This window comes from Schistocerca nitens, chromosome 6 (assembly GCF_023898315.1).
Source record: "Schistocerca nitens isolate TAMUIC-IGC-003100 chromosome 6, iqSchNite1.1, whole genome shotgun sequence".
Classification (NCBI taxonomy): domain Eukaryota; kingdom Metazoa; phylum Arthropoda; class Insecta; order Orthoptera; family Acrididae; genus Schistocerca; species Schistocerca nitens.
This window is the reverse complement of record NC_064619.1, coordinates 541093970-541118585: the sequence shown is the minus strand read 5'-3', so window position 1 is coordinate 541118585 and position 24616 is coordinate 541093970. Positions and strand designations below refer to the sequence as shown.

Genomic DNA, 24616 nt, shown 5'->3' with positions numbered 1-24616 from the left:
GATGTAGGGTGGCGCACGGGAAACCGGCCCCGAGTACAGACTGCTCGCTAATTACGGACGACGTGTTGTCCGTTACAAGAAGATACAACAAACAGACAAACATGTAATAATTAAGCAGTGAAGAAATAACAAGCTAATGCAAGAAACAATTGTGAAACAATCGATGACAATGTGTAGAGAGCTGGAGAAGAGAACATGAAAATCTCACGCGACGCGCATGGGCTATAGCTCATGTAGTCTTGTAAACCTGTTTGTTGGCTGTTTCCCAACTTAATAGACCACAAGTGTCTTGTATAAAATTCTTCATTTCTACTTCCACTACATAGCTATGCTACGTTGTAAACAATCGTTTTCACCCCATATAAACTTCACATTGTCTCTGAGTTCGTAGGCGAAGTAGAGACTTCATGGAAGCATGAAATAAAATGTTGTTTTCTCATACTTGTGTCACACACTTAGTAAAAATTAGGTTTTTATGTTGCATTATTAACGTTAACGCAGCAATAATAATAATAATTAACTTCGCAGTAATAAAGGTTTTGGTTTGAAAGCACCTTCTGAACAAATGTTTTTGAGATAGTAAGTAAATATGATTTTATGGCAATCTATGTCTTTTCAAATGGAGAGGTACCACTTTTCCTACTGAGCCAAAATGACCACAATCCACTTTTTTTTTTCCAGAGAAACTAAACTAGCAGGTAATGCAAATTGGAAACAACCAAAATAATTAGATCCTTCCTAAATGTATTGTTTTGTATATGAAAGATACATGAAAATCGTTTTATATGAATTTTCTTACACTAAAACTTAAGCAAATTATTGAAAGTTAGCTGCTAAATCAAGTCGATGAAACCAAAAAATATATGAATAACAAAAAATACTTGCCTTGTTATAAGTATGTCTTCTGCTGTTCATCAATATAATGAAGTGAGCTGATATGCCCTTTTGTTACCTGAAAAGACGTACCTATTACATACAACATAATTTTTATGTAATTTACGTAACTATAAAAAACTTTTTGATTATCGGTCGTGGACACTTAATAGCCAGAACCAAGTGCAAGAACAGTTTGGAACACATGTAAAATAGGCAAGCGCAGTCAACGAAACGAACAACTGGATACTGAACTAACTAGGAGCAGCCTGCAGTGGAACTGAGACAGGTGGTCATGCGAATAACGGGTGCGGCCGAGGGAGACTGAGACTGAGACGAGCACGCCACTGAGGCTGGAACAAGAACTGTGAAGTGACCGCCACGACCGAAGTGAACTAGTGAATTATGAACCGATTGTTCCTCAATCCCGGGAACTATAAGTAGACCGCCGCGACTGAAGTGAACTACGAACCGATCGTTCCTCATTCCCAGGAACTATAAGTAAACCGCTGTGACTGAAGTGAACTATGAACCGATCGTTCCTTGGAATTTGTTCCTCGGTCCTTTCGTTCATCTTGGTGAACCGTTCCTTTGCACCCGTTCGTTCACGAACTACCCATCTCTAAGCAGCACTATGTCTCACAGAGGCTGAGTGCTAGAGCTCCTCCTTTCAGAGTTGGACGTCTGCCTATTGGAGGTGCAACCCACCTCTGTGTGGCCCACAGAATGTTTTCAGCTATTGATCTCACAGTTTGCAGTCCGAGTGGTGCACCCATAGTGATTTTTGTGACAGCGACCATTTTACTATCATTCTCCCCCTCTCCACTCACAGACATCTAGAACATGCTCCATGTGGTCACTTCGGAAAGCTGATTGGCAGGCTCTCTTCTCTACAGCCACTTTTGCAGATAGTTGTCTGAAGGATATCAACAAATTGGTACACAATACTATTGATCTATAACTGATGCTGCACCAGCAGCCATACCCTACTCCTCCAGCTCATCCCGACGACCACCGGCCTGAAGATATAGCCACAGCTATCAGGGAACGCCACATGATGCTTCAACGACACAAGCGCCATCCCTCTATGGATAATTTAGTAGAATTCAAGAGACTCCTGTTGAAAGTGCAGTTTTTAATCAATAAAAGGAAGCAGGAGTGTTGGGAGCAGTATGTCTCAACTGTGTGATCCCTGAACCTGTCATCCCAAGTATGGACTAAACTCTGTCACATTTGTGGCCATCCTCCGCTAGTGGCAGTTCCTGGCATCCTTGTTAATGGTAACATCAGTACTGATCCCATGGTACTTGCCAAATGTTCTGTGGCGCACTTCGCTGAAGTGTCTGCTTGCACTAGCTATCATCCTCATTTCCTGGCCTAGAAACGCCTTATTGAGTGCCGCCCCCTATCTTTCCATGCACACGGATCTCTATCATACAGTGTCCCTTTTAGTGAATGGGAGCTTCACAGTGCTTTAGCAGAGTGTCACAATACAGCCACTGGACCCGACAAAATCCACAACCAAATGCTCAAGCACCTTTGTGCCAACAGTATGAAACATATCCTCTTTCTTTTTAATTGCATTTGGGAGGAGGAAGTATTCCTCTCTCAATAATGGGAAGGTATTATTATTTCTGTCCTGAAACTAAGATGGGACCCATGTATTTTAACTAACTACTGGCCAATGTCTCTAATGAATGGGCTAAGTAAACTATTCGAACGAATGGTGAACTGCCTTCTTTGTTGGTACCTTGAAGCCAGAGGGAATATATCATGATTTCAAAGTGGCTTCCGGGCTTTCTGGTCCACCACAGATGATCTGGTTTGTTTGGAATCTGCAGTGCACAAAGTGTTTGCACATTGCCAACATCTGATTGCTGTGTTTTTTTATCTCAGAAGGCATACGACACCACCTGGTGATATCACATCCTCTCTACACTGCAGGAGTGGGTTTCCAGGGAATTTTACCCATTTTTATCCAGAATTTACTACATATCCAATTTTTTGGACCTGGATGGTTTTGACTCTCAGCAGCCACTGTGTACAGGAAACTGCAGTCAGACAGGGACCGGTTCAGAGTGTAACTCTGTTTACTATCACCATCAATGCTATCGTAAATGCAGTGGGCCCCACAGTCTGTCCATCATTGTACGTGGATGATCTTTGCCTCTACAACTCTGCACATTGCTGAGTGTCAACTTCAGGGAGCTGTCTGCAGAGTCCATGACTGGGGCCTGAACCATGGCTATCAATTTTCCCCTGCAAAATCACGAGTTATGCATTTTTCCCGACTCTGGGCTGTGCACCCACGCCCACAAATTTATCTTAGAGACCAGTTACTTGAAGTCATTGACACTTCCAATACTTAGGTATCTTATTTGACAATGCGCTAACCTGGCTATCACATATCCACCAGCTCAAGGCAACTTGCATGAGGAACCTGAATGCTCTCCATTTACTTAGTCACTGCTCGTGGGGTGCGGACTACACAGTTCTTCTGAGATTTTACAAAGCGCTGATTTTATCCCGCTTGGACTGTGGATGTGTTGCCTATGGGTCGGCAGCACCATACATACTGCACCTGCTGGATGCTGTTCATCATACTGTTGTGCAGTTGGCAATGGGGGTCTTCTGTACGAGCCCTGTTGGCAGCCTCCTGGTGAAAGCCTGTGTCTCCCCGCTGCAGGGCAGATGACAGCAGCTTCTGGCAAGTTACCCAGTCACAGTCTGTCAGATGCCTACTCAACCACGTCACTCAACTCTGTTACACAACCAGCAGTTCAGACTGTTTGTGCATCAACCAGAACTGGGAAGACCAGCTGGGATACAACTTGATGTTCTATTGAAGGCCCTCCGTTAGTTTGTGTTCCTAGAGCTCCCTGTCGATGTCCGCAGTGGGCCGTACCATGTCCTGTGATATGGATGGACCCCTTTTGAGGCTCCAAGAGGAATGCTGATCCTATCCTTCTCTGACTTCTGTTTCTTTCAATCCTCCACCATTATTCTAATTCAGTAAACATCTACACATATGGATCGAAAGTCAACGACGAGGTCGGTTATACTTTTGCTCATGCAAGCGGACATGAGAAGCACTCTCTGCCGAGTACCTGTAGTGTATACACTGCAGAGCTGGTTGCCACCTCTCAAGTTTTACAGGACATCAAATCCCAGGCCACTATGGACTTTCTGATCTGTAGCAATTCCATGAGTTGCTTAAAAGGTATAAACGTGTGCTATCTCAAACATCTTTTGGTCACAAACATCCAGGACCTACTGGCTGACCTCTACAGCTCTGCATCAAACCAATCTTAAGTGTAATGGTCTGCAATTATGCTACTACGTCATCACTGTTGTTATTGTGAGTGCCATTCTTCCATGGCCACGACACACCTTTAAGCCATAATGTCTAAGAACAAGCAGCCCACAGCAGGTGGACATGCTTAACTTGTCATCATGTCTTGCAGATATACTTCACCTGTGTACCTCACATTACCTGCACATAATAATAAACCATTTCCCTGACAACATGCTGTCCAAAAATTAACTACTAATAAAATGTTTATTAAATGCCATGATTATCTTTCATTGTTTAGAAGGACCAACAGTGTAACCCATCATTTTCCCTAAAATAATGTGTTACATCTCAAGATGTATGAAAAATGAGATTGACTTTAAAAATCTAAATGGCAAAGTAGGAATGGCATGAAGAGAACTGCACAGCTGTGGGAAAAATTGAAAAGACCTGTGGAAAAATGAGAAGCAGCTGTGTGAATATCAAGAGCTCATATGGCAAGCCAGTACTAATCAGTGAAGAGGAGGTTGAAAAGTGGAAGAAATATACAGAAGGGCTATGTAAAGGAAAGAAAATTGAAGACAATGTTACGAAAGGGGAAGAGGAATTAGATGTAAATGTGAAAGAAAGTGCGATACTGTGGGGAGAAATTGACAGAGCGCTGAAAGATCTAAACTGTAACGAGGCATTTGGAGTAGAAAATACCCGTTCAGAATTATTAAGATCTTTAGGAGGACCAGACATGATAAAACTATTCCACTTGGCATACAAAATATAAGGGACAATCAAATCAAAATGAGACAGATGGAAAAAAAGTACTTGGACTGTTTACTATTTCAAAAGTAATCATCATAACTGCTAATATATTCACCCCACTGTGAGGCAAGATGGTCAGTGCATTCATGGAAAAATGTTTGTGGTTGCCTGCAGAGCCATGCTTGTATCCTGCCATGCAACTCTTTGTCCGAAACAAACTGATGGCCCACATGTTACCAAGGTTGTTTTGAGTGCACTGTGGAAGTTTCCTTGGGGATCCCTTATACCCTCCATACAGTTCTGATCACTGACTTTGCAATTTACATATTTTTGGAGCCCTAAAGAAAGACATCCATTACCACTGATGTGCTTCATACGAAGAGGTGCATGCCTGAAACAATCATGGTTCCCCAGGCAACCATAAACATTTTTCGATGATGGCACTGGACATCTAGTCTCACTGTGGGGCAAATGTATTAACAGTTATGATGATTACTTTTGAAATAGTAAACAGTTTACTTACATTTTCTCTGTCTCATTTTCATTTCACTTGCCCTTATATATGAGGTAGGTGAAATAACCTCAAACTTCAACAAGAGTTTAGTAATTCCAAATCCAAAGAATGCAGGTGCTGACAGGTGTGAATATACTGTGACATCAGTTTGTTAAGTCACAGTTGCACAATACACCTGTCCGTCACGTTCTGCTACCATTTGTCAAAAGGCTGAATAACCAACTTTTGAAGTGTGGACCACTGCAAGATGTGCAAGAAGAGAGTCAGTCAGGTTCTGGAAGGTACTGACAGGAATATGGACCCGTTCTCACTCCATTGTCATGGCCAGCTGCACTAGGTTTCTTGGCTGAGGACCCACGGTACATACAGCCCGATCAGGGTGGTCCCACGGATTCTCAGTTGAGTTTATATGCAAGGCATTTGGTGGCCACGGGAGTACAGCAAACATATCCTGGTGCTCTTCAAACCACAGACATACACTGCGAGGTGTAAGACATGTAGCACTATCCTGATGGAAGATGCCATCGTGCTGAGGAAAAACAAACTGCATGTAGGGGTGGACATAGCCCCCAAGGATACATGCACACTAGTGTTGATCCATTTTGCCTTTCAAAATGATGAATTTACCTAGAGAATGCCACAAAAACATTCCCAGACTATAATGCTCCCTTCTCCGGCTTGGATCCTTCCAACAATTGTTGCAAGTTGTTTGCTTTCGGACATGTCAGACTGATGGACAGTAAAAAATGATTCATCTGGTATGGCTTCCTTTCACCATTCAGTGGATGTCCAAGTGCAGTAATGGCATGTAAATTCCAGCCTTTGTCATCAATGAACAGCAGGCAGCATGGGTGCATGTACCAAACCCGTGCTGCGGAGGTCCATACACAGCAGTTTGCTGAATGGTTATTGAGGAGACACTGTTGGTAGCCCCTTTGTTCATCTGAATGGTCAGATGCGCAACAGTTGCTTGTCTATTCATTTGTATAAATCTCTGCAGTTGTCATCCACCCCTGTCATTGTGCCCCATGTTGCACCACAGTTGCCTAGGTTTTCAATAGCGCCATTTTGTCATGCACAGTATACTTTAACTACAACAGCATGCAGACAGTTTAAAAACTTAACCTTTTTGGAAATATTTCCACTCTTGGCCTGAAAGCCAAGCCTGGACATCAAATAAATCACTCCACTTCTATGTTACAACAATGACTGCACTGTTTTCCACATTCCACCAACATGCTTTACCTAACCATCAATTCTAATGCTGCCACCAGTCTTCTGTGAGTGGTTATAGCACATTAACTTCAAACATAGGTGGTGGTTACATTAAAGTGACTGGATGGTGTACTTATGCCCCTTTTTTTTAAAAAAAAAAAAAAAAAGCCACGGTACAGATGGACTTGGGGGAAATTCCGTTTGGATTTATAAGAAATGCACAAGGCAGTGCTGATCCTGCAACTTATTTTAGACGATAGAATGAAGAATGGTGCACTTCTATTTAGAACACTTGTGGGCATAGAGAAAGCATTCGATGATGTTGACTGGAATACGTTCTTTGAAATTCTGAAAGTAGGAAGGATAAGATAAAGGAAACAGAAGTTGATCTACAACTTGTACAGAACCCAGCCTCCAATTATGAGTCAAAGGACATGAAAGGGAAATAGTTGGTGAGAAGATAGTGAGACAGAGCTGTAGCCTATCACTGATCTTATTCAGTCTGTACTTTGAACAAACAGTAAAGGAAAGAGAGTTTTGGAAGGGGTATTGATGTTTATGGTATAAAAACTTTGAAGTTTGTGGATGACATTGTAATTATATCAATGAAGGAAAAAGACTGAGAAGAAAATTGAAAGGGAAAGATAGACTTATAATAAAAGTCAACAAAATTAAAACAACAGTAATGAAAGGAGTCAAATTAAATCATATGACACTGAGGGAAAGAGATTATGAAATAAGATATGAAAGCAGTAGGTGAGTTTTGCTATTTGGGAAGCAAAATAACTGGTGATGGCTGAAGTAGAGGGAATACAAAATGAAAATTGTTAATAGCAAGAAAAGCATTTCTTAAAAAGAGAAATTTGTTAACATTGAATATAAATTCAAGTTTTAGGAAGGCTTCTGTGAAGACATTTGTCTAGATTGTAGGCTTATGCAGGAATGAATCATAGTATAAACAGTACAGACAAGAAGAGAAGAATAGATTTTGAAATGTACTTTAAAAAATAAAATAAAAAAAAAAGCTCACTCGTCAATTTGGTATTGGTGGTAGAATGTAGGGGGTAAAAATTGTATAGGGAGACTGAGGCCTAAGTATAGTAAGTAGGTTCAAATGGATGTGTGGTGCAGTAGTTATGCAGAGATGAAGAGACTTGCGGAAGATAATGAAGTGCAGTGTAATGAGATGTGTAAATGATTACTGTTTTTAGTGATTACCTTTGGCACAATCACTTACTTATGTTTTCTCTTCGTTATATATATGTTTTATTCTGTTGTTCAGTATGCTAGTAAATTGAGATGTATGAGTTGCAATTTAGTTTTTATGTTGCTATAAAGTTAATTCATCTAGACCTGCTACAATTTGTGACCTTTAACATTCACTAATATGAAATTCGACCATCCCTAACACTTTGTATCATGTCATGTCATGTCATGTTATGCTAACAAGGGAAACTCCAATTGCACCCCCCAGATTTAGTGGTAAGATGGCCCAGTGGGTAGCATATCAAAAACTAAACACATCTCAAGCATGAAAACAGGAAGAAGGTGTACTGAACTGTGAAAAAAGAAGAGAAGTAGAGACAGTGATGGTCCAAGTCAAGATGTGCAACATCAGGTGAAGGAATAGCCATGGTATTGTGGTTATGTGGTGTTCGACTGTGAAAGGGGATATTGTTTTCAGGTCTCGTTCATTTCCCCCTCCTCCCTTTTTTTCCACAAAACTGTGAACCATCCTTCTGCTTATTGACATGTTTGCTCACTGTATTCCAATTTATGACTGTGTCATGATGTAATGTCCATTTGCAACTTTGAAGTGTAAGGAAGGGACCTCCAGACATATGTACCTCCTATTTTTTCTACACAAATAACATGTGTTCTTCGTTCTGTCTTGGAAGTTTTGACTCTTGACTTGCTCTGTTTTAACATAGTTCACACCCATTTATTTGTTGTTATCATTTCTGTGAGAGGTGTATGTGGCATCTTGCCTGTTCTTACTATTCATCATATTTACTTTTGACAGTAATATATTCTTAGATTTACTGAGATTCTATAACCAATGTATAGTATGATAACTGCAGACAACAGAAGGAGAACAGATATGTAAATGACTGGACAGACAGTTCATAATTTTGTGGAGGTAAAAAATAGGTGTACGAAGATATTTGAACATGGATCTCCTGCTTTTTAGTTGAACAGCATGACTACACAACCACGATGCCATGGTTCTTTCAATTTGTTTGTTGTTGCACATCTTAATCTTGGACCTTCACGGTTTCTATTTTCTTTCTTTTTTCAAGGTCCAGTACACCTCCTTCCTGTTTTCGTGCTTGATCTGTGTTCATGTTTTCACGGGCTATCCACTGGGCCATTTTACCACTAAATTGGAAGGGGTTGTGATGGAGTGTTCCTTGTAGGTACAACGTCCATGTCAGCTGTGTTGCACACCTTCTGCACCCCACTTCGCTATAGCTCCTCGATGTCAGTCCGGCCACCAATTGTAGACATGTGTACTGCCACAGTAATTAATCACATGACAGTAAAACTGCCACCATTTTGGCAACAGAATCCTGTGCTGTGGTTTGGGCAACTAGAAAGTCGGTTTGTACTAGTGTATGTTACTGCAGACATGAAGTACACTTATGTAAATGCTGTGGGTTGGGGTGTTTGGAGGAAGAGACCAAACAGCGAGGTCATTGGTCTCATCGCATTAGGGAAGGATGGGGAAGGAAGTCGGCTGTGCCTTTTCAAAGGAACCATCGCGGCATTTGCCTGGAGAGATTTAAGGAAATCACGGAAAACCTAAATCAGGAAGGCCGGACACTGGTTTGAACCGTCGTCCTCCCGAATGTGAGTCCAGTGTGCTAACCACTACGCCACCTTGCTTGGTCTGTAGATGCTGTGTTCAATGAAGATATGACCGCAGAGGTGCAAGACATTCTGGCATCACCACCGAGTGCTGATTGTTACATAACCATCAAGAGTGCTCTGATTACCCAGCTCACAATCCAAGGCAAAGAAATGGGAGAACCTACTCCACACTGAAGAGCTAGGCAATTGCACCCTGTTGCAACTACTACATCAACTGTGTACATTAGCGAGTAGTGCAGTCAGTGATGACATTCTGTGGAATACTTAGTTATCAGTCCTGCCACCCAATATTTAGAAGATACTGACAGTGTACACTGGCAATCTAGAAGCACTCATGCAAATCACAGATTGTGTAGCGAAAATCTATCTGTCCAAGTGTGTCACAACAGTTCGCCTTCAGCTTGAGGTAGATAACACTCGTGCCACACTACAATCAGAAGTTGCCAAGGGCACTCTGCAAGTTGCTACATTAACGTGAGATTCCGAATGCAATGACAGTGGCCAACCACGACTGCAGATAGCAAATGGCAATGCTGTTGCCGTTAGTTGGTGTGTTGTGGAGTGTAGCAATAGACAAGCCATACAGTTGGTTGTAAGAACTTTGTGAGGTGTGGTAACTCCACCGCAGATATTGCGCTGTTATTGGAAGAGGAAGACAATGACATTTTATTGTTACAATCCAGGAAAAGGCAAAAGCTGGTAATGCCTTTATATAAAGTTGAACTGCAGACAGTAGTCACACAGCATTGATAAAAAAAAAAAAAAAAATTGTTTAGTGATGAAAATTTATCCAGGATGTATTGGTGTTTAAATAAAAGGCAGTTTAATTTTGTGCTCAGTTTTATTAAAGATGATGAAAAACCGCAGTGCCTAAGAAATGCAATAGTGCAGAAGAAAAATTATACGTGACACTGAGGTAAGTCCACAAAATTTTATACGCTATTATGATGTGCTGCAATTCCAAGACTTGGTGAGAGACGTGTGGAGGTTGAATGTCTGCTGATGGCTGATGTGTGTTGCACTTTGCAGCCATTATTTCATAAGCAGAAACAATATTATTAAGTTTTTCTTTGACTTCTGCTTTATAAACTGGAGGTAAACATTTTACAACTACACTGATGTGATGGAAAAATAAGCCAATAGCGTCATCTTCTTGTTCCGTAATCATTTGTCTCTATTTTGCCTCATTTTTAATGTTGTATCATCAGTAGTATGAAATTTACTATGTTTTCTTTTCTGTGCTGGCACACAACATTCACTGTTTGTTACCTCATATGGTACACGACTATTTTTGTTGTCGTATGTGCTTCTCCCATATCTTCTTTCTGTGATGCCAAAAGGTCGAGTTGATGCGTTTGATCTCCATTGTCTTCTTGACTTTCTAACATTCTTAGTTGTGATGATGTCAATGTAATATTTGTTCCTCCAGAATAATGTTGTGGAACACTATCAAGGCATGATAGCTGTTTGTGTCTCTTTGTTTTTGAATTTTTTGAAGTAGGAGAACCTGTTCCTAATTTGCTTTTCTTCTTGAACCTCTGGTAACTGTCCCTTAAAAAGCTTCCACTTCTTTTTACAATCATCACCTGTACATGGAAAATACAGTAGCTGCATCTTTTCATTTGTTTCGGATTCTTGGCCACAGGTGAAAGTTACCAGTCTTTGTCATTTGCGTATCGTATATCACCATCTCACATATCAAGAATTGTGAAAAATCATTATAGGAATCACACAACTAACCGGCTGCAAAATAATACATGGAAAATTAAGTTTGACAAGAACATTAACCAAGATGATAATTGTCATACAAATCTTACTTACGTAAAGCTACATTATGAGAGGGCAATGTTCAAAATTTAGAGCATATATGCTCTTGTCAAAAATTAGAACTAAACACGTTTCAGCCTTTGGCACATATGCCTTGCTAGGAACAAGATCAGACTGATCAGCCCAGTGGCTTACATTGCTGCCACGAAAACAATACATGTTGTGCTGCCTATCGGGTGCGGTTAGTGACGTGTCCATTTGAGACATTATAACAGAAATAATTGGAATAAACAACAGTTAATTATAAAAACAAAATACGAAGTAATAGAACTTAATGTATTTATGAAAATACAAAGTAGTCAAGCAAATGAAGTATAACTAAGAGCCATCTATCAGGCTTTACAGAAATTCCCATAACGTAAAGCACAGAATATTATAGAATATTTATACAAACAGCTATACAATCCAAAAAATAACTGCTTGAAGGTAACTTTAGTAGTATACATCTATGAGATTTGAAGAAAAAGATGCAGCAAAGTGGCAGGAAAACATAGTAAAAAATGAGGGAATAAAATTACGTAAGTAGTGGATTAAAGCCACTGAAAAAATTTTTGTTATGTAATTGTAATTGTTCATTGAGGATGAGGCTATCATCCTTAGCAGTATGCTTGAAATTCTCCAGCTCTTTGAATATGTCCATCCTATGACCTCTCTTTTCCAGGTATAAAATGGAAATTTCTTCAATCTTGTCAGTTTGTGACCAGAAATTAATAGATGATCAGCAAAAGTGGGATTACATACATTAGTGCCTCTTTTTCCCCAATAAATGTTCCTTCTATCTGACACTGAAAGACCTTCCAGATAGTCATATATAATAAATGAGACACATATCACAAGTGATTTTATAAACTCCTGAACTGTGTATAGGAGCAACTGTAGACTTAAGATTCTGAATAAGATTTTTTTGCAAGTTGTTGTTAGTGGAAAAGAGAAATTTGCATCCTTTTTTTTTAACTAGAAGACAAAGAATTTTATAAGAAATAGAGATAAACTTGGAATCACAAAAACTTTTTTATACTCATTACTGTCAGAAACTGCACTGCTGCCTAAAGTGGCAACTTCAGCATTAGTTTTAACTTTGAAGATCTTTTCAACTAATGAGAGATCATAACTGTTATTAACTGCAATAGTTTTTATTAAATTAATCTCTTCATTAAGTTTTTCAGGTGACAAAGATACAGGAACTGCATGGTGAATGACTGACTGGAAAAATGCTTTTTTATGGGAGTGTGAGGCACAAAACTAGCAGGCAAAATCTGATCTGTATTAGTAGCTTTTTGAAAAATACTAAAGGAAATTCTGTTATTTTCAATAGCAATACTGAGGTCCAACTAATGAAGCTGAGGATTGTTATTTTCTAATTCACATGTGAAGCTGATTTTTTTAATGAAGACTTTGTACTTTCAAAAACACATTAAGCTCTCTTTGTGTTTTGTTTTTATATTTAAGTGTTGCTTAATTCAATTATTTCTGTTATTATGTCAAATGGGCACATGTCCACACACGATAGGCAGCACACACACGATAGCTAGCACTACTTGCCTTCTTTTCATGGCAGCAATGTAAGCCACTGGGCCGATCAGTCTGATATTGTTCCTAGCAAGGCATATGTGCCAACAGCTGAAACATATTTAATTTTAACTTTTGACTTGAGCACATCTGCTCTAAACATTGATCATTGCCTTCTTGCAATGTAACAATATGTAAGTAACATTTGCATGTCATGAAATTATCATCTTGGTTAATGCTTTTGTCAAACTTAATTTTCTATGTATTATTTTACAGGGTTTCTTAAAATTTCATTCTGATGAGGACATCTTTAGGGGTGTTGAAACCTAGGTCAGTGTACCAAACAGTTATTTGCAACCGGCTGGCTGTGTGATTCCAATGTTGAAACTTATATATGGTTCCTGACAGACAGACATGTTTAAAATCGTGAAAAATATTTTGAAGATTTTAAGAATAAGGCTGCTGCCCATGATGATGCCACCTTCCACCTTCCTAGATTTCAGACACATTGAACAAGAATTTTGGCTTAAATTAAATATACCTAATTGTGTAGATGTTATAGATGTAAAACATGTTTGTGTAAGAGCACCAGAGAAGAGTGGATCACTGTTGTTTTAAATAAAAAGATTTTTTTCAATTTTTTTGTTGGCTATTGTGGACACAAATTGTAAATTCATTGGCACTGATGTTGGTGCTCATGGAAAAAGAGTCTGATAACAGAATATTTCAGAAATAGGCTATGGGCAGGGAAATAGGTGCAAAGGACTTTACTATATCTCCACCAAAATGATTGCCAGAACAACTGATGTTACCACATCTTCTGATAGGAGACAAAGCATTTGCTCTCATTGATTGTGTGATGAAACCTTATTCCAGAAGATCTGTAGATCTGATATAATTAAATTTTCCTTAAGACATTTAAATCCTGTCTTTATCTACATCACATCGAGACAAACAGATCTATAACTACAGATTATTCCATGCTTATCGAGTGTCAGAAAATGCCTTTGGGCTATTAAGCCAGTTACTTAGAGTATTTTATAGTCCTATTGCTGTGGCTGACGGCCTCATTTTATTGGCATGTTGTTTACACAATTTTCTACAAGATGGTTATCTTGAAGAAAATGGTGTTCTGTTTTATAGCTATAATGTTAATGAAGCAACCAGCCAAAACAATATGCATATCTTTTCTCATTTTGGAAGATTTCTGAACAGCAGTGGTTTTGAAATTAGAAAGAGACTTAAAGATTTTTTCCTCCAGTTAATATGGTTTTGTGGCATGGCAAGAGGCAGCTGTTAACAGTGGTCTGTGATTAATCTATGTAATGGTTATATAAGATGAAACATATATACTCTTGCCTTTTTAATAGACTCATATAATAATCATTAATGTACATATGGACCTGTTTGTTAATAAATAATTTCTTGAATATACTTACTTGTTTTATTTAAGCCCTGTGCTACAGCTTTACAGTTATCATTCACTAAAACATTTCTATATTGTTCATGTCTTGTGTCATAACTTACAGAATATTTTACCACACTGTTAGTTAACTTTTCTTCATCAGAGCCTGAGAAACTCATTTTCACTGAACTGGACGTGTTCGGCCAGTAAAAGCAGTCTCCAGTCACTACGTAGTTCAGCGGCAGCGATGCTACTGGTTTCTGACTGAATGTGCAGTCTGTCGCTAAAGTAGCTATATGGCAGCAGACAATGCTGCCTCTGCATTCTGCACGCCTCACATTTCAAACAGTGGAAACCAGTGGTGCCACCTGCAGCCGGTCATTTCAGTCTACCGTCATGTTAGGAATCACACCTGTACTGACACAGATTACCAGTTGCCTATCTCATCGCCACCGCTCACCAGGAAAGCACAGCCCCTCACCTTCACCAACAAGAGCCCGCTGCTACCACCGATTATATGGTTCTGAGGTGTAGAAGTGTAGCCCGCCATGCAAACAGAGAAACTCAGCAGGAAATCAGTAATGATGACCACTGGCACTCCAGAGGGCAGCTGTTGACTGTTTTTAACTGAATGTGGCACACAACTACAGATTTGGGAGGTGGAGATGCTGATGTGTCAGTCGTCCATATGCCAGTGTGCTGTGTCGCAGCTATGATGACTGCCATCTTTTTGCCACCAAAGGTTCTATGTCTGCAAAGTATGGTTGTGTCACATTAGTGTTGAACTTAGGACTACAGTTCAAATTCGAATGACAGTTTGTCACAGTGGACGTAATGTACCTTGTGCTAGGAGTCGGCTTTTTATAGTGTGATGGACTCCTGCCTGGCCTCCGTCATCTCCACTTTCTTGACACTGCTATCCATGTAGCATGCGAGGGGAAAGTGTGTCATGCGGAAGATACAGCTGTAGGGATGATTGCCATAGATTCTCAATTCATAGAGCTTCTCACAGTTCCCAAAGATCACATGCCAGACACCTAGATTAGCACTTGTGCATTACTCAATGGTGCACTATATTTTGACTACATCTGGGCTACTTGACCCCGCTGCTTGAGACCCCAGAATTGAAGATAGTTAAGCAAGAATTCTCATCCATGCTTGCACGAGGAATCTGCCACCCATTGAGCAGTAGTTCAGCGTCTCCACTGCATGTGGCCCCCAGAGAAGTACAATAGATGACGTCCATTTGTCTGCTATAGACAGTTCATTGCCAAAACAATTCCAGATTGATATCCAGTACTGCATTTGATGTTCATGGTTAAGCACATCTGTTCTGCATTGGACTTAATTTGTACATTCTACCAGATACCTGTGGCACCACATTGTTAAGATCGCTGTCTGTACACTGGTCAGACTATTCGAATTTGCCCAAATTCCTTTTGGATTTTGTAATGCTACCCAAACATTTCAACAGTTCATGGATGAAGTCACACGTGACTTAGACTTTTGTTATGTGTATATTGACGACATCCTGGTTAAGCCAAACTCAGAAGCAGAACATCTGTCACACGTATGACAGATCTTCACTCGTCTACACTGTTCCTGCTCGTCAACCCACTGAAGTGCATCTTGAAGTTCCAAGGCTGTACTGTCAACGTGCAAGGCATACAGTCTCTGCAAGAGAAAATAGAAGCTATATTTAATTTTTTGCAGTCTGCGACAGTTAAATAATTATTTTGTTGAATAACCAATTTTTACCATTGATTTTTTGCCAATCTTGCCTGCCTAGATGCACCACTGAATTAATTCGTGCATGGTTCACTAAAGCCAAAGTACAAACGCCAGTGGAATAGTGAGGCCAAGTTGGTGTTTAACAAGCCAAAGACTGCCATCACAGAAGCTACAATATTAGTCCAACCAGTTCCACAGGTGTGTTTCGCTGTGATGGTTATTGTGTCTGTCACATCAATTGGTGTTGCACTGCAAGAGCAAATAGACAAGCACTGGCAGCCCTTAGTCTTTTCCAGTAAAAAGTTATCGGTGCTGCCTATGCTGCTATTAAGAAATTTTGTCACATGTTGGAAGGACAGCAGTTCACTCTCATCACAGATAACAAGCCACTAAATGTGCTTTCCTCCAGCTTCCTGAGAACCATGTCAACTGTGAAATCTAAGCTATATCAGAAAGTTCACTGCCAATATTATTTATGTTGAAGATGAACTGAACGTGCTACATGATGCTATCTCTCGAATCGAACTGATCGCTGATACAGTTGTTTTTGAAGCTCTTGCCACAGAGCAGTGATTACATAGTGAGATACAAGATTTGTAAGCGTGACCATCAGGTCTATAACTCCACCATATTATGCTGCCACTGTCAACTGCACTGCTGTATTGTGGCATCGCAACTAACAAACTGTGACTACTGACTTTTGCCAACAGGCAGTCAGCTCTTCACATAAAATGTTGGTTGTTATATAAAATGTTACATCCTATAGTATGAGCCACTACCATCGTGATGAAGTGAGCTTTTGTGTGGCCATACACAGACAAAAATTGCAAACAAAATATGTATGACAATGTGTGGCCTGTCAACGGAATGAAGTGGTGGCACATTCGGTTACCTCTTGGCACGTTTCTTCCTTCAAATCATAGGTCTGATCATGTCCATCTAGACCTTGTAGGACTTGTCCCATCATTGGAAGGATACACCTACTGCCTTACAGCCATTGATTGTTTTACTTGCTGGCCCGAGGTGCTGCGATCACTGACATACTGCTGAAACTGTCGTGACTGTGTTGTTCCGGAAATGCATCACCCATTTCAGTGTGCCACTATGAATTACAACAGACTAGGGAAGACAATTTGAGTTGTATTGTTCAAAGCACTCGCCGTCCTACTTGGTATGAAGTAGATTATAACTACAGCTTACCACCAAGCAGCAAATGGTTTAGTTGAACACATGCACTGCCAACTGAAAGTGTCACTTCAGTGTCACGGTTCACAGTGGTGGACAGAGACATTGCCCATCATTTTAATGGGCCATATCTCTGTCCACCACAATGAATTGTGAAAAAAAATGGTTCAAATGGCTCTGAGCACTATGGGACTTAACATCTATGGTCATCAGTCCCCTAGAACTTAGAACTACTTAAACCTATCTAACCTAAGGACATCACACACATCCATGCCCGAGGCAGGATTCGAACCTGCGACTGTAGCAGTCACGCGGCTCCGGACTGAGCGCCTAGAACCGCGAGACCACCACGGCTGGCAATGAATTGTGACATCGAAGCAACACTTTCAGTGGATGGTGCATGTGTGGAAACAAACCACTCACTCCCAGGTTGTAAACTGTAGTTTTAATCTGCTTCATATCCAGTAGATCAGTGAATGCTTTGAACAGATAACACTCAAATTGTCTTCTCTGGTCTGTTGTTGATTCATCTCTGTATGTTGTTGAAAGAAGACCTGAAAGCCCCAACCGCAGAACATGTTCGTGACCTGCCAATGTGCAGAGAGTTCTTTGCCAATGGGCCAGATGATTGTTTTGAATTGCCATATTTTGTACAAAAGCTGCACACACAAATCCGGTAACTATGCCCTATTGCTCCAAGGCATAAGCAGCCTCGTGCCATTTTGTTTTTTGACAAGCTACGGGAGTGTCATCATGTCTTCATATGGCCTGATGCAGTACGCAAGCCACTGCAGCCACCCTACAGGGGACCTTACCTTGTCATCAGGTTGAGGGACAAGACATTGTAAGTCAATGTGATGGTTATGCCAACCAGTATCACTGTTGACAGGCTCAAATCAGCTTTCCATGCACCCTACACTGGTATAGACTCTTCTACACACACTTGGGACTTGACAAACACTCCAGCTGTTCCACCACCCACAAAGATCAACCGCAATGGATGTCAGAGGCTACTTCTAATGGGCTATCAGCAGGCTGTGCATGGCCCATTGTTACTCAGTCCGGATTATACATCCAGTAAAACAGAAAATGTTGTTGACACTAACGGGGTTGGAGGGGGGTGGGTGAAGTGCAGTATTATGTGCAGTGTAATGCTATGTGCAAGGAATTATTATTTTTAATGATTATCTTTGATGCAGTCACTGACTTATGTATTCTCTTTGTTTTATCTATGTTTTAAACTGAGTCATATGTGTTATGGTTTAGTTTTTATGTTGCAGTAAAGTTAATTCATATTGCCCTCCACAATAGATTAATGTGGAGAGTTGCAGTAAATTAGTCTTTGGACTAAAGCAACATTAGCTTTTTCCCCTTCTTTTCAGACAGATGTTCTGATGACAATTTCATTAGAAGCTAGAATTGTTAATATTATATTTGTGATGTGATGGTGGAAAAATAGATTAAAGAATTGTTTTTATGTGTAAGTCTACAGGTTTTCATGGCCATTGCTTTTGAAGGTAAAATCTTGTAGCTCTTTAGGCCGCATCATATTCCTACTCAAATTTCTTCTTACACAATCGATGTTTTGACCTCTCTGCTGAGATCTCTATCAGGATTTTCTAGTGCACCTGGTTAGCTAAACACTATGAAAGACCAGTCTTGGATTAATATACAAAAATAAGTGAATGCAGAGCACCAGAAGATCCTGAAGAACATCCAATCAGATGAGTCAAATAGTCAGTGGTGTAAGAAGAAATTTGAAGATGAACATGGTGCAGCCTAACGGCCTGCAAATTTTACCTTCAGTTACTGTGTTCCCCTTATCAAGTATTTCTAGTCTCTGAATAGGTTTTTGTTTTGTGCATAACAGTTCTGTTTAGTACTTTATAAAAAGAACTAGATTATATATGCCTTTTTATTTTTTTAATTTATACATTTTGGTATGTTTCAGGTGAAAGGCCATTTCAGTGTGAATCTTGTAAAAGAACATACAGCCGAATTGATAAGCTGCGAGCACATCAGCACATTCATTTTGGGGAAAAATGTCATAAATGTCAAGTGTGTGACTATGCTACTGTGGATAAAGGCAGTCTGAAAAAGCACATGAGGATTCATAATGATGAAAGACCCTACAAGTGAGCAGTGAAGTCCAATTATCTGTTTAATTACTTCTTTATTTACCAAGAAAATAATATATTCTTCCACTGACGGTTAGTTGGTTTGTAAGATAAACATCTACATCTACGTCCATAGTCTGCAAACCACTGTGAAGTGTATGGTAGATTGTATTTCCCCTTGTACCAGTTGTTAGGGCTTCTTCTTACACCATTCATGTATGGAGCACAGTAAGAATGACTTTTAAAATGCTTCTGTACATCTGGTAATTAATATAATCTTGTCCTTTCATTTTATGAAGTCCACAGTTGTACATTTCTGAATATTTAGAGCAAGTGACAAATGTTTCTAGATTTATCTTGGTGCCTGAAACTTTGTAAATAGTCTTTCTCAGGATAGTTCATGTCTATCTTCAACTTTCTACCAGTTCAGTTTCTTCAGCATCTGGGTGACACTCTTCCATGAGTCAAACAAACCTGTGACCTTTGCTGTTACCCTTCTCTGTATACATTCAATATTCCCTGTAAGCCCTGTTTGGTACAGGTTCCACACATTTGAGCAATATTCTAGGATGGGTCACATGAGTGATTTGTGAGCAATTGTCTTTGCAGACTGACTGCATTTCCGTAGTATTCTACCAATGAACCAAAGCCTTGTCACCTGTTATACCTATGACTGAGTCTATGTGACTGTTCCTTTCCATAGCCCAACAAATTTTTACACCAAGATATTTTTATGATTTGTCCAATTTCAGTTGTGACTCGTTTTTTTGAAGTGCATAGTTTTATAGTTATCAGGAGAAACAAAACAGGCATTCTGTGGATCGGAGCATGGAATGTTAGATCCCTTAATCGGGCAAGTAGGTTAGAAAATTTAAAAAGGGAAATGGATTACCTAGGTTAAATTTAAATTTAGAAGGAATTAGTGAAGTTGGATGGCAGGAGGAACAAGACTTCTGGTCAGATGAATACAGGGATATAAATACAAAATCAAATAGGGGTAATGCAGGAGTAGGTTTAGTAACGAATAAAAAAAATAGGAGCACAGGTAAGCTATTGCGAACAGCATAGTGAACGCATTATTGTAGCCAATATAGACACCAAGCCCATGCCTACCACAGTAGTACAAGTTTATATGCCATCTAGCTCCACAGATGACGAAGAGATTGAAGAAATGTAGGATGAGATAAAAGAAATTATTCAGATAGTGAACGGAGACAAAAATTTAATATTCATGGGGGACTGGAAGAGAAGGAAAAGTAGTAGGTGAATATGGAATGGGGATAAGGAATTAAAGAGGAAGCCACCCGGTAGAATTTTGCACAGATCATAACTTAATCACAGCTAACACTTGGTTTAACAATTATGAAAGAAGGTTTTATATGTGGAAAGGCCTGGAGATACTGGAAGGTTTCAGACAGATTATATAATGGTAAGACAGAGATTTAGGAACCAGGTTTTAAATTGTAATACATTTACAGGGGGAGGTGTGGACTCTGACCACAATCTATTGTTTATGAACTGTAAATTAAAACTGAAGAAACTGCAAAAAGGTGGGAATTTAAGGAAATCGGACCTTGATAAACTGAAAGAACTAGAGGTTGTAGAGAATTTCATAGAGAGCATTAGGGTGTATGATTGCCAAGAACGGGGAAAAGAAATACAGTAGAAGAAGAATGAGTAGCTTTGAGAGATGAAATAGTAAAGGCAGCAGAGGATCAAGTAGGTAAAAAGACGAGGGCTGGTTGAAATCCTTGGGTAACAGAAGAGATATTGAATTTAATTGATGGAAGGAGAAAATATAAAAATGCAGTAAATGAAGCAGACTAAAAGGAATACAAACGTCTCAAAAATGAGATTGACAGGAAGTGCAAAATGGCTAAGCAGGGATGGCTAGAGGAAAAATGTATGGATGTAAAGCCATATATCACTAGGGGTAAGATAGATACTGCCTTCAGGAAAATTAAAGAGACCTTTGGAGAAAAGAGAATAGTTTGTATTAATATCAAGAGCTCAGATAAAAAACCAGTTCTAGGCAAAGAAGGGAAGGCAGATAGGTGGAGGGAGTATATGGTGGGTTGTTGTGCCTCGAGAATTTCGGGGTAAATTCTAGACACACTCGGTCTTCCACTGTCTCGGACACTCGATATTTTAAGTATGAGGTGTGAGTGTGGAGATGTGTCTACCACGCCACTGGTTTTTGTGTGTGCAGGATGGGCGTGTATCGGGAGAATACTGCAATCAGGACGGTCGATCGGCGCCGACAAGTGTTTGCCACTCGCGCCATAGAAGCGGTATGTGACGTACAAGGAGCAAGCATGCATTATTCTTTGACGATGTAATGATTGAACAAATGAAATCTGATTTGACTAGAGACTTTTAATTCAGGTGTTAGACTTGCTAGAAGCAAGAACTGTCTTCGAATTTCTGTGTGGTTCTAAAACCAAACTTGTTTGTAAATGTTAATTAAGTGTGTTTCTAAAACTTGAAGTACGAGTGAAATACAACAAGACGGAGACATTTATGTCTAAGAAGAGAATTTTATGGTGTATAAATACATTGTAAATTGCCTACTTGTTTAACAAGGGCGGCAATCTGAATTTACATGTTCTATCATCAAAACTATTAGAACGTGGCGACCTATGTGATCGGGACTCTCAGAAAGAGGAATTTTAAAATGAAATCAAGATAGAAGATATTGTGAGTTTCCATAGCAATCAATAGTAACAAGACAGAGAAACTGTTTCGCAGAGTTGGATTCTGCATATACAGCAAAAAAGGGTGAAAGTTGATGAATACCAGACAGAAGAAGTAAGGAAAATCTCAACAATTTAGACCAAGAAGAGTTACAACAAGATCTATACGACGATGAGGATCCAGTGTGGAGAGTAAGCAGCCCCCATGCACATCGCGGGGGTGTGGAGGCAATAACCAGCAACCTGCACCAATGGCACCAACTGCTGCTCACCAGTGCTGACTACAAATCAGTTTCCTGACACTGATGCTGAAACTAACCTTTGACACTGCTGGCGCCCGTACTGTTCACCAGCAACAATTCCACACCTGCTCACCGATGCAACCTAAGACTCTACGCCGGCTGAGTGAAAGACAATAATTATTTGAATGTAAATTTAAGGTCACTGTTCAATAATAGACTGTAAGTATAGTTATTATACTCAGGGTGAATTTTTTTTAATGATCATGAGATCTAAAAGTGGAAAGAATATGGATCAAGAACAGCAACTAGTAGAACCAACCACAGCTATTAAAGTGACTTCGGAAATGCCAGACTGGTCTGAAATGATGAATTTAACAAAAGCCCAGTAGGCAGATTCAGCTGCTGTAAATGCTCAAATTATTACATTAAGTAAAAATCTAGAAGCTCAGAGTTTGCAATTAAATTCTAGATTAGATGCACAAAGTAAAGAATTTACTGCTCAAAATACTTCTATAAGAAAGGAACTAAGTGCTACTTCAAGTGGAAAACTAGAAGCGCAGGGTGAGGTTTTCAATGCTAAGTTTGATGCCTTAAATGATAAAGTGGAGAGTTTGCAATTATATTTAAAGAATGAATTAAGTAATTCCCTGACTATCCATGTAAACCAACTGTTCACTGACTTTAGTCAGACACAGAGTAACCAATTTCAGGACTTAGCTAAAAAACTAGAATTTGATATTGAAGATAAATGTAATAATGTAGAAACTGAACTTAGCAAAAAGTTAGGATCATTTCAAAGCATATGCAATGTTACATTCGATGCTGTAAAGCATAGGTTGCACACCTTAAAAGAGAGTTTGGAAAAACAGGATAAATTAATACCTCCAGTCCTATCGCAAATTGCATGTGTTAGTACCCAAGTAAATAACAAGGAACAAGACTTAAAGGAGAAACTAGTCACTTCAGACTTAATAAATATAAGTAATCTGGAGGGACAGATAGAGGAAATAATCGATCGAAAAGTTGCCGCGAGGATAATCTTCAGAAACATTTTGACTGTTGCTTTTTCCAAACTTAATGATAATAGCAATGTTATAGATGACTTGTGCGAAGAATTCAAACTTGTCCATGACAGAGGAGAAAATAGAATAACTTTACTTAATGTTGTGTTTCCTAGTAAAGTGGTAATTGTTTTGTTGTGGGGAGGCTTTCACACAAAATTTAACGAGAAGTATTGGTCCATAAGTAATCCAGTGATGGGATCTGGGTGGAGTCAAATTTGTTCCCTAGAGACGTTAACAATTTGTGTTAACAGGCGGAGCGATGACCATTGGATCCCGAGTTGTTTTCGTTGTTTCTTCTGTATTATTTTTCCTGCACTGAGTCCCCTTCAAATCTTATGCTATTCTGTTTTCTATTAATGAATTCTCAAACCATCCTATAATTTTAGCGTATAGAAAACCGGATATGACAAAAATAATAGACTTGAGAGAATCATGGATAAACAGTGATCCTAGATATGTAATGAAATGAATAGAATATGGTATTAATGGAAAAATAATATCACGGTACTATTCAAATAGAGTGATATTGAGACAGCATAAACTGAACAGAGTATTTTATGTATGTATAAAATATAGTGTAAAGTGATTAACTAAACAACTGTTTGATCGTAGGGTATAATATTCTATTTAGTATAGAATATTTTATACCTTTTATGAAATGTGATGTAGATGGGAGTGTTTCTATTGGTTTTGGACGGGGTGGGTATTATAGATTAAAGCATGATATACACTAACAAATAAATCATGGCTAACACAGAACACACTCCACACCTTTCAAACAACCCTTGCAAACAAGTGTGACTGATTCTTCACCATCTGCCATTCCATAGGGGTTGCTAAGATTTTTTTCGGGGACTTCAAAGGCGAAGATGAGAATGTCCATTCTGTAGGAGACGTTTAACACCGTACCTCCTCCAGCTTCTCACTCAAATATCAGCGAAGTAGGGATCCTGGGGAGATGGGGGTGGGAAGGGTTTCCTGTCTTTGGGGCTATCTTCTTTCTCTTCTTTGATCTTACCAACCATTTCCGCTTTTTCCTTTCTTGCTTCTTATCTGAGTACCGGTCTATCTTTCCCTCTTTACATATTCATATACTTCTATCGCTGAAGTCCTTCTTATTTTCTGTGGTTTCCAATAACCTTCAGCTTATTTCATATAAATAGGTCGAAGAAACTGGATAACCAGACACACTTACACATACACCCAATGAAACATGAAGACACGAACAATGGAAGGACAGATAAAAATGATGTAAGAATCGTCAAGTGTTGCAGGGGAAAAGAGTGGGCACATAGAGAAATATGCACATATAGCAGTTTATT

General features: G+C 39.4%; 1 protein-coding gene across 3 annotated transcripts in view; it reads left to right on the top strand.

Moving 5' to 3' along the window:
* The window catches only part of LOC126262200 (zinc finger protein 236-like), a 312637-nt gene that overhangs the window by 124469 nt on the left and 163552 nt on the right, over nt 1-24616 (top strand). For all 3 annotated transcript variants that reach the window (XM_049958617.1, XM_049958618.1, XM_049958619.1), the window contains exon 4: nt 19130-19313. In XM_049958617.1, the coding sequence (XP_049814574.1) occupies nt 19130-19313 (184 nt within the window). The remainder of the gene's footprint in view (nt 1-19129; nt 19314-24616) is intronic.